The sequence below is a fragment of the Atta cephalotes genome, assembly GCF_000143395.1.
Source record: "Atta cephalotes unplaced genomic scaffold scaffold00039, whole genome shotgun sequence".
NCBI lineage: Eukaryota > Metazoa > Arthropoda > Insecta > Hymenoptera > Formicidae > Atta > Atta cephalotes.
The window spans coordinates 413811-426093 of NW_012130103.1; the positions used below are offsets into that span (position 1 = coordinate 413811).

The 12283-nt window shown below is 27.9% G+C and overlaps 1 protein-coding gene across 1 annotated transcript; it reads right to left on the reverse strand.

Annotated features, from left to right (window-relative positions):
- Window positions 1-360: 360 nt before the first annotated feature.
- LOC105621985 lies at window positions 361-5013 on the reverse strand. Its single transcript, XM_012203418.1, has 3 exons — window positions 4837-5013; window positions 1026-1349; window positions 361-390 (listed from the first exon to the last, which is right to left on the reverse strand). Exons 1-3 carry the CDS (start codon window positions 5011-5013, stop codon window positions 361-363), a joined length of 531 nt encoding a protein of 176 aa, XP_012058808.1.
- Between the last annotated feature and the right edge of the window lie 7270 nt (window positions 5014-12283).

Here is a 12283-nt window from a genome sequence, read left to right on the forward strand (position 1 = left end):
TAGAGANANANANAACCAGTGATAACNTAGATGAGATCATGANTACTAGTCAGATAGATAGNTACNTAGNTANCATACAGAATANANATAGNAGAGAGANAGAGAGAGAGAAAGAGAGAGAGAAAGAGGAGGGAGGTAGCAGCAAGTCCGCATTTGTTGTCGAAAATTCAGTAATTTTTAACATTCATATTGCCAGCCACGGCTGGTGGAATTCGGACTATCTGCTAAACGAGGATAGGCAAGCGGAAGAAAAACAGTCGACAAAATAACTTAATGGATGACGATTGATTAAAAATCGCATATAGTAAAGCTAAGATATATCGGTCCTTCTCAAGTTCTTCTTCGCATGCCAAGGCGCGATTACAGCAGGCGAAGCTCATTAGCCTGTACCTGAAAAATCAAAATTATATATTAATGTACAATTTTAATTAAATAAGTAAAAATTTCTAACAATCAAATTTGCTAATAAAGAAAGCAAATAAGAATCAAGCGTGGAAATTGATGTACTGAGAAAAATGTTCCGGTTGTACAAAAAATACAAGCAAAATGAATTCCAGTCATGAATCAGAATTATAATTATCGATCGAATTATCTCAACTAAAATGTTTGATAGATTTGACTGTGTCTAATCTTTATATCTTTCTACTTGAATTTACCAGAATTCCAATTAATGCAACAAAACTTTCCAATTCGCGTAAGATTAATTAAATGTTTATTTTCTTCAAAATTACGATTGCAACGATGAACAGTGAATTGCATCGAAATGAATTGAATCGAAATTATTTAACACGAATTATTTATATTACTGAAATAAATCTCTTACAGGCTTTCTACAATAAGTTATTACTTAAGATAAGAAATTGACCAACGATAATCGATTATTCTTCTCACATCTCTCTCACTTGTTGATTATTCTTCTCACATTCTCTCTGTGATTTGATCAATTTTTTAAGACTTAAGACTTAAATAAATAATAGTTTATTCTAGAAAGCCCGCATAAGATAAAAGAAAATGTATTTTTTTACCGTTCGATCATCTTGCGATTCGCGAAACAAGGGATTGTTCTCTTCAATCCATTCGTTCCTGTCGGATGCTGCAGACCGTCCGTTATTCTTCATACTGGATCTCACAATTCTATCGGCGTTCGATACCGATCTTTTGCCGACACTCTCGAGGAAACGGCGGTTCTCTTCAACCTGACGTTGATCTTGTAATGCCTTTCTGCGAGCCAGCTCTAGCAGAACTCTCTGCCTCAGCACGTCTAAATTATTCACGATTGACAGAGATCCGATTCTCTTGGTGCGCATCACATCTGACCCAAGATCGTTCTCCGAATTCAGTATCTCGTCCTATTCAACATGACAAACATTGTCGCATTAATCCTTGTAATACTGACGTGAACATTCTATCGATGAATCGATTGTTCATATAAATAGATTACCTATTCTTTATTATTAAAATAAGTTATCGCATGAGAAAATGTATTTTTATTTTATGCATTAATTATGAATTAATAATAGTCTCATCTCATAATAATAATAGTCTCATCATAGATTTTGTTAACATTTCTTTGAAAATATATTTGAATCGAATAAACACATTTTTTGGAAAAGAAGATTTTAAAAATCATATATATATGAGTCATCTCAGAACTTCATTCTGTTTTAAATATGATTAGATTGCAGTTTTACGAACATTCCATCTTACTGTTGCATGAACACACAACTATCCACGACAAATACTATCAGCTATTCCATTACATTGTAGTTGACTAATAGCACTGATAAGCTTGTAATGTTCTAATTTTATCAATCGTATGTTGCTTAAAGTAACTAATCAAATTTATTACAAGACCAAATTTTATGGATTCAATCCTGCCACTTTTTTCTGTTGAATTTTAAATAATATAATATTTCGAAAAAATTAATTTACTAGATAGTGATATTTATGATAAAAAAATCATAAAAATTCTATATACGTATTCAATTATATAAATACATGTATAGATATGATTAAAATTAAATTTAAATAATTTTTGATAAAATGTATACATTATGTACACAATGCGTATTATGTTTGAGAGCATTAAGACATTTAACGTTAATGCCTCTGGCATTAAACACTTGATAATTAATTTGACAACTAAGTTCTGTAATGATGGAATTACTGAATTCTAATAAAGAACGGATTCAAAGTAATATCTTCGTGAATACGCAGGTATTAAATGTAATTCGAAATTTATGTTTCTGCGTTACAATTTATTGTATGACGTTTTTCCGGGATGTTCAGAGATGTAAATATTTTTATTTTATCGTCTTTTTACGTCGCGCTTTATGTTTCTTCAGTTCATATGGAGATTTTATGATCGTATATTGTATTGTATGTCTCTGCAACGATTCCTTCAAATTGGTATCTTTCTCTTCTTTTTTATCATGTCAAACTCACAAATCGGCTTACACAATCGTCGCAGTAATTGCAACTTTACATGCTGCATAGTGGCAGTTGAAAGTGCGAGCCCTCGAGCGAAAGCTCGTAAAGGAACTTTCACCTTATACTGCATAATGCACCGAATCAGAAAATGCATATTTACAGAGCTGGACGAAGAGCGAGTAATGAATGTACATGAATAATAAAAGTACTGCCATCATCAGATCGTCGTTGCTACTTTTATGCAGCGTGCCTTGGAGCGAATAAAAAATTCTAGAATGCTGCAAATTTTTTTATCTATTATATATTTTTTTTATCTATTATATATTCGCTTTTGTAATGTTTCAAAGTAGCGGACAAATAAGCATTTTGTCAAAGAATGCTACGTATGAGTTATATTTATTCACACAAATATTCTTAAAAATTTCCGATATTAATGTAAAGAAAAACAGTGATTCCGAAAGTCGAAAAATTATTGTTTTCTCATAAAATGTCAGACTTAAGGATAAATGAAACGAATTGTGTTATGTATACGAAAATAGCTGAGTAGCATACAGTTTATCCATGAAAAAAGATAATTTCTTCTGTTATCGTAAGATTGCATTATCGCGTATACATAACTTTTTTACGCAGATAGCTTTCTCGAAGATGATTTTGAAGAAGACCGATTTATTCTTGTAGATACAAAAAAATATCTTACGATATATTTTCCTAATAAAAAATATCTATAATTATGAAATTAATTGCTCGGATAATTGCGCCATTATATCAACGATTTCTTCAGACTTATCTGGGTATAAAATTTATAGTATATATATTTACACACGCGCACAATAATAATACTTAAGCTCGGTTCCACAAATATCAAGAGACACTGATAGTGTCTCGGCGCTAAGCCACGCGTAATAATACCGTGGCTATTTTACGCAAGACCGCATAAGATTAACTTTAATCTCGATTTAACTTACTATATATCTTTTTCTAATTCTAAAACAATCTTACATTTCACGTTAGAAAATCTAAATTTTTAGACACGTGATAGGTTTATAAAGTGAGAAGAAAATTTCTCATTTTATGTAGCTTTCTTTAGAGTAGTTTTCTTTATCTAAAAATTATCACACTTACAGAAACTCAAAAGACATAGTGATCTGTCGGAAGTAAAAATTTATAGCTTCAAAATTTTTTTTAAATTTAAATTTCGTTCATTTTAAACGAAGTTACAGCTATTTGAATTTTGGAATGTATAGCGCTACGAATTTTTGTTCCATCTCCAGAATATTTCAACATTATATGTATTTTTATTGTTCCACATTAGAATAAATATATCCGGTATTTTGAATTTCTATTGGAGCGAAGAATATGCGTGAAAACTATGAATAAAAGAATGCTTTAGATCGCATCCTAGTGAGAAATAACAATGGAATCGATATCGATTCATCAAATTCGACGTCAATTTGATATGGATTTTGATTGATGTCGATTCCATGTCATTTCTGACTGGGATGTATCTGTTTCGTATAAATGACAACCGTATTGCTACGGGTAATAAAAAGGAGGGTAAGTAAGACAACATGGGACCTCTCATATGCAGAGAAATCAAGGAGAGATGTTTCCATTCATGACGCGCTCCTGATTCATTCGCGTAACGTACGTTTACGTCATTTTCCGTCCTCTTCTGATACCAAATCGCAACAATTGTCTCTCATTCGCCAGCATCCCGTTGCTTCTCGTTGCATTCCATTGCGCGTAAATGTGCATCATCTGCGCGGATACCGGTCGATCGTAATACACGCTTAACAATTCAAAATGCAAAGCACTCGTAAACTAAGCGATCCGATGAGACACGTGTCGAACGTTTGTTGTCTGACACAATGGTATTCGTATATTTGGAATACGTTATTCTGTTAAGCGACGAACGCGATTTCCGCGCGGCATCTCATGTGCTTAGAACTTATCGACAGATTATTAATAATGCTCTCTTATCGAGACATATCTTTTTTTCTTTCACTTATAAAATAAAAATGAATGAATATGATGTGGACATAAAGCATTAATTGTTTTTATCATGTTTTGAATGAAAGCACGACGAATAATTTGAAAGACTTATTGCTTTTATTAATTGTAAAATTCTTAGTATCTAAACGAGGAAAAAATAATTTAAAAAAAAGCATATTTTTTTATTCGTTCTATTTATATTTTATCAATTTAGGATGTTTATGTTTCTGTACTGTTGTTTTGATATTTCGATCTCAATTTACTGTGTAGTATAAAATAAGAGAGAAAAATGGAAGAGATATCACCTCATTGTAAGATTAAAATTATTTTTAGATATTTTATGTTTTGATTTCACAATATTTCTGTATATTCTATACATATTTACCATATTATTTTATTCGAGAGAGAACGTACCTCCAATTCTGGTATTCTTTGATCGATCAACAGGAAAAATTTGGGATGCTCGTCTGACACGTCTCTTCTTTCGTACGACGATAGAGGAGCGGAACTTGTGAGTCCGATTATCGTCATCGATATCAAAATACCAAGCAGTATCATCGTGCAGGAAGAATGTAAATTATTAACGTTCATCTGAAACACATCATCGAAACGCTTGCAAGTGATAACAAATCGGTAGTGTTTATTACCAACAGTAAAATCGGATTTTTGTCGAAAAAAATGCTTAAATATTACTACTTTCCTTATTTTCATAACAAATTCAGAACATTCGTTTCTCGAATCAAATTGCATAATGACTTATATTTAGGCTGCACATTTTTTCGCGTCGTGATAGACTTTTATCTCGAGTTTTTGCGTCGCGTTTACGTCGAGATAAGACTTTAAAGAAAAAGTTTGGTGCAGATGGACAAAATGATTTTAAATTTAAATATAAAGTTTCATCATCTCCGGTTAATTTTATCGGTTATTTACCTTTTTCTAATTTTTAAAACTAAAAAAAGATAAAGAGAAAATTGAACCGAGATTAAAGTTAATTTTACATTGGTGGAACCTAAATATAAGAATTGCCAGCTGCAAAACTTAAAACTTGTTTTTCTTGATTATTTTTTGCACATTAAAATTTATTTATGTAGAATATTAATACGTTTAATTAATAATTAAGTACAATAATATGTTTAATTACAAAATAATTAAGATAAAGATGATTAGTTTTCAGTTTTGTGGTTGATAATTTTAAAATTTATTCAGCTGATTAACTTTATTTGTTAATTGAAGATGATAAGAGCGATTTATAAGCCATGTAATAAAATCAGGAAAAAAAGAAAATTGTATATGCAAATTTGTCTTTTGCGAAACTTTTTTTTTATTCTAACTTTTTTTTATTCTCTGGAGTTTACTCTCTCAATTCAAGAGCAATTTCTTTTATCGGCTTTTGTTTTCTGCCATCTTTCACGTGATGATTCACAAGAAGTTATAAATTCCAGCAGTAGCGATAGCAGATGAGAAAAACTACTTTGTGCATGAATTGCTTGCTTTGCCAACATCCAGTCATTTAGTTTAACAATAAGTCTCTCTCTATCCCTCAATTTGGCATTAAAGCACGCATCCCCAAGAAAACTAGAGTAGAATTTATTACACTTCAACCTCCAAGGAAACTATCACCTTGTTAAATTAAATAATTCTAATACGTAGACTTTTCTTATGAAGTATAAATATTGTCAAGTCGTATTGATGTGACTGTAGTTTAAATTTTTTAAATCTCTACTTTTTGTGCCAATAAACAACATTTATTTAATATTAAAAAAATAGAAAAAAAACAAAAGTAAAGAAATTTATTTTCTTGGCTGCGACGTAAGATTTTGATACTTTCTTAGGGCAAGACATTTTATTAAAAGTATTTATATATTTTTTAAATATTTATATTTAGATAAGCTACATATTTATTATGTAAATTAAAAATATTATATAAAAGAAATATTCTTTTAGTTTATGTTTCTATGTAATTTTTTCTTTTTTTAAGTTTTTGAAATAACAATAGTTTTTCAAAATGTCTATTCTTAACAATTACATATATTTGAAATTCATTTATTATTAACTGTTTTTATTAATAAAAATAAATTGACGTTAGCAAATGACGTTACAAAATAATAAATGTTTCTGTGAGACGTAGACTTGTCATGGTTGTCGTTGTTGTCGTCATCGTCTATTAACACCAAGGGACTTAATTTACCGCTCGTAATTTAGAGCTGCCGTACTGCTTTTCAATTACATGCTGCGAGTCGACTGGCGACTTGATTCCACGTGGTTTCAATCCCATCCCTCTATTATTGACTTTTCTTTCTAGTATTGTACTAATGTCCAAGATTTGTCACGTGGATTTTTAATTAATGTCTAGATAGAAATTAATATAGTCAAAGAGCATTAGGTATCTTGTTATCAAAGTTCACTGTTCGACAAGTACAAGCTGTGTAACTATTCATTAGCCAACTTGGACAATTAGTAGACAACGTTGACTAAAAGAGACCTTACAAATGGGATCTACAAATAAGGTTTACAGAATGAGTACAATACATTTGATTATCCTCGATTTCTTTTCTTTAATTGGAGATTATTAAAGATTGTTCTTCTTAAAATTTTATACTTCTTTTTTTATATTAAAAAATATTGATTTTAAATTTGCAAAAAAGAATAAATAAAGAAAGATAAGATAATATTTTTTTAGAAAATAAAAAAATTGTGAAACTGAAAAATAATAATTGAAATTTATGTATATTACTATAATTGTTTCTTGTATTGTACATACATTAAAGAGATTTTGTAATATACAATTTAAATATAATTTGTAATATACAAATTAAAAAAGAATAAATCAGACAAAATGCCAATTTCATTTTTTTAAATGTAAATAATAATAAAAATTTTTACAGTACAGAAATATTAAAATGTCTAGATTAAGAAATACATCTTTGTTTTCGCTAACAATACAATTTAATTATATGATCCGAAAAGAAGAAATATTTTATATTATAATTTAAGCTATATTAAACAGTTACGTAGAATACCAAATGACGAGATTTTTTATCCATTATATAACAATTACAGTTTGTTATTTTAAGAATTGCTAATGAAATGCATAATGCAAATGCATAATTATTTAATCAATATGCAAGTGACGATTGATGAGAATATCAATGTATAAAATACTAATTAATAAATTAATTGCGACTTCAAGATACATTTAAATTTTCAACAAACTTTATAATTATATTAAAATTGAAACATAATAATTATATAAAAACTGAAACATATTCCAATGATAAATACACTTAATAATAATTTTCAACTATTTAATTAATAAGAATATTTAAGAAAAAATCAGTATTGTCGATTTTCTTTCATCACAGTTATTCCGATTAGCTCCACAAAATGTGTGCAACTGTTTTGAGATATTTCAGTAGAAGAAGTCTTATCAAATCAGACCTCACGACAATGAATTAGCAAATTCGATTCCATTCGCATAACGCACAATCTTTATTTCGATACAATGACATTGAAATTTAATTTCGCAAAGCATTATAATGAACTGTGATATTTCTCGGGTTGTTTTCCGATATGCAAGTGACGCTGCAAAATCGAGGAAATTATACAAAGTAGTAGAATTATCGCGATAATTTGATGTACAAATGTGAATCAAATTACATCTTCATTATCTGCATGATAGTCCACCAGTCTGTAATTTATGTAAACGTTCACTAATTAAGTGAATGAACGTGCCTGCAATAACATATCATTTAGGCAATATAGATTGGCATTCGATATTTCGAATTCTTTATTCGCTTTTCCTAAGTACTCAACTCGAAATTTAGTTTCGAACGTTATCTTGATTCCCCTCATAAGATGCCCAGAACTTATACCGAATACTGTTTATAATTCGTGATACGCTTTAGGATGCTATTCGATAATTTTGAGTAGAATCTCCGTATATCTTCAAATGAAATTGAATGATAATTCTGTTATGAGAATGGAGTTTCTCCTTTACAAGTTATATACAGGGTGTTTAAAATTTAAATGTCAAAAGGAGCACTTCAGGAACGTGTAGAAAATCGATAAACTAAGTCATGTAGAGATATGCTCATTTTTATTTCATTTTGGAGAAAATCGCAAAAAAGATAAAAATAGTTGCTTTGTTCTTGCACAGCCTCTGAAATATCATCGTTGCTGCTGAAATAAATCGTGCACGAAAATAATAAATCAACTCAAGAGAATCGATAAAAAAAACTCAAGATTCGTTAATCAATTCAAGAACAATCGAAAAATCGAATAAAGGCTGCAATGCAAGTATCATCAAATCAGTGTTTGATTGCAACACGAGCTGTTTGTACTAGATGCAATGCTGCAAAAGATCAAAAATATATCTACATTAAGCAAGTAAAGTAAATACAACGTGAAGTAATGAGAAGTATAAAAATGAAAACTGTACATTTTATCTTTTTTGAGATTTTTTCTAAAAAGAATGATATCTCTACAGACTTTTTCTTAGTCTTTATCGATCCCCTACATTCTACGAAGTTTTAACATTTAATTTCCAAACACTCCTATATGTATTATGATCTAAATTTATTTGTTAATATTTTCGATTATTACCCTTATTCTTATTCATTCGGTTTATTTAATGTAATTATTCTCATTGATGATTTACAATTAAATAAAGGTTTATATATTCTATACATCTTTTAGATAAAGCTAAATGCAATTTAATTGTGAAACAATTTGAAATAAAATTAAATTTAATTAAATTAATTTATAATGTGTAATATAAATAGCACTCACATTTAGCGAATTTATAAGGCGGAAGTCCCGAACACCTCACATGAATAAAAAGTTCAATGAAGATTCATGTTAATAATAATTAATGACGTATATACATTTACCTATTATATGTCAATTATCATTTAATTTTGAAATGTAATAATCTTATGTCAAAAAACTAGAAATCTCGCATTATTAAATTAATGTACAATTTAATATTATAAAGACATTGAAGAGAAATATATATATAAAATGACCGAAAATTGATATGTATTTATTTTATACGTACATATATGTATATTGGTTGCTATTTATTTATTAAAGATAACGCTTTTGTTTCGAAAATTGATGAGAGCGAAAGAATATTTCTACATGTAAAGTCCTATTTATCCTAGCCTGTTTTCTTAGTTTCTCTAACTTCTTTTAATTTGACCGCTGATCGTAAACTTACTTCCTTATGTATTTATATAAAGTTTATAAATCCTTTTTTTTTGCTTTATTAACTCTTAGTCTAGTAAAGATATTGAACGATTGAACTTATGATTTTGTACATTACATTGGAAAATATTTATTAAAATATACATATATATATGTATATATATATATATATTCAATTTTAATAAATATTTGTTTGAAAAAATTTTAAGTAAATATTTATTTATTGTAAGGAAGAAATATGTATTAAGATTTAGTAAACTTTTTTCAGTGTATTTCTTTTAAATAATGGATATAAAAAACAATTGTCTTGAATAACTTATCTAAGTTATCGTAACTTTTATTTATAACTTGTTATCGGATTGTTAATAAATATGTTTTAAGTGCGAGTATATAGTAGAATGCAGATTTTTAAGTACTTTCAAACGCACATAGACCTAATAAATAATATGTATAAATTAATGCTATAAAAATCTATGTAAACAAGTCATTCTATATCCTTAATTTATTTGTTAAAAGATAAACAAAGCAAGGGAGAAACAGCAATAGTAGAAAATCTATTTTGTGTAGAAATTCGTGCAATGGTACAGATATTCGAAAATATTAGCTATTATAAAAAAAGAACGATGCATTTCCGATTCTCCTAAAATTAATTATGCCATTAACATACTACATCCTCCAGCCCGTTCGTTTTATGTAAGTTATAGGATAATTTCGGTACCTACGCCGTGCAATTTATGCTATAGAAAAAAATAGAGAAAGTGGGAGTAATTGCACTTATGTAGATTGTAGATTTAGATATAATTTTTGTATATTGTTTTTTCTTCGAATTTTTAGACAATTTATACGTTATAAACAATTTATACGAGAGAAGCGAATTTAGATATTCCTATAATTTAAATTTAATAATAGATATTTGTAACAGACAAACAAATATTTGTAAACTTGATATTATTATTTTTAATTTTCAAATAGTCGATTTTTCCTTTTTATGTTTTGCAAAGAATATTTGTTTATTTACAATTTTTGACTTATAAAACTTCCATTCGTATTCTTAGCTCTCTTTTCAACGAAATCTTGCTTATCGATTATATTATTACAGGACTATGTTATTATCTTTTTTCACAGAAATATTGCATATCATAATGCATTTTGGATATATCGAATTTTTCTTACTATTCTTGCGCGTTCACACGAAACAAACATCATTAGTAATAAAAAGTAGAACGAGTAATTTTATGATCCGACATAAATGTGTCGTCTCAAAAGTTATTGTTTCCACAATTTTATGGTAAAACCTAAATATAATAAAACCTAGATGATACGTATTGAAAAAAAATTAATGTCTAAATTAAAAAATACAACCCAAGTAATACTATCTTTACTAACTAATACGATATACTTTATTGTATTGTGGAAGTCTTCCTATTTCAACTTCTTTCAATTTCCTCTCCCCCCTTCCCCCCAAAAATAACAGTAACTTTCAAAAAGTGAAACACAAGTGATATTCTTATTATTTACTTAATTCTAATAGCACGTATCACTTGTATAAAAAATTTGATATCAACAACAGGTGCCATTAAATTCTATCAAATTAAATAGTAAAACCCAAATGATACTATCTTTATTATTTATTTACTTAATCTAATGTATGATATGTATCATGTGTATGAAAGATTTAATATTTGATATCAACAGGCGCTAAGTAAACTATTACATTTATTTACTTAACTCCAATGATATCTATTTGTATAAAAGATTTAACATCAACGACTGGCGCCAAATTAAATTCCACAAAATTTTATGTGTAATTTGTATAAAAGATTTGATATTAGCAATAATGCAAAATTGAATCCTATAAATTTTTATGAAGTTAAATTTTTATGAAGTTAAATTCTACCAAATTAAAAAGTAAATAAAACTTAAGTGATAAGATATTATCTTTAAAAACTCTATAAAGATATTATCTTTAAAAACTCTGTGATCCCTACTATTCTTATTATTTATTTAATTCTAATGATATATGTCATTTGTATAAAAAAAAAGTGTTATCTTTAAAAATCCAAGTAGTACTGTCAGTAGTAGTGTCATATATCGATATAATGATTTCAATATCAATTTGACGTTGATTTGATATTTAATTGACGATCATTTCTGTGTAATTAACAATTTATTTATAAAGAAGATTTATTTATAAAATAGATTGTATGTTTCTTAAAATTATATACATCAAAAAGATGTATATTAATTATAGAAAATATATTATCTAAAAAATAAGCGAAAATGAAAAATTGTATTGTTTGAATGCTCAAAAAGAATTCGTATAGTATATCGAGAAATAGCTTCTTTAATCAAAAATATATATGAAGCTTGTTTATTAATGTAAGAACAAAATATTCATTGTATAAAATTGGTAATTAATGTTTATTTTCTACATACATTCTATAATAAGATTTTTTTAATAAAAAATTTCCTTGTACAAATAGTTTTGTTTCTCACTGTATGTGCAAGTGAGTTATAACAGTCGAATAAGTTGTGAAAGTGAAAGCTACACTACTACTAACAGTGCTACTAACTGTGTGAAAGCTATTAGAGATAAGTTTAAAATATCAAATAAATTTGAACTTGTAAGACATGCATTATGAAATAAGAGTAAATT

Coding starts and splice junctions, on each gene's coding strand:
- LOC105621985 (XM_012203418.1), bottom strand. CDS start 5,013: ATGAACGTTAATAATTTACATTCTTCCTGCACGATGATACTGCTTGGT. Junction 1,350..4,836: donor AAAGAATACCAGAATTGGAG/GTACGTTCTCTC, acceptor CATGTTGAATAG/GACGAGATACTGAATTCGGA. Junction 391..1,025: donor AATCGCAAGATGATCGAACG/GTAAAAAAATAC, acceptor TTGATTTTTCAG/GTACAGGCTAATGAGCTTCG.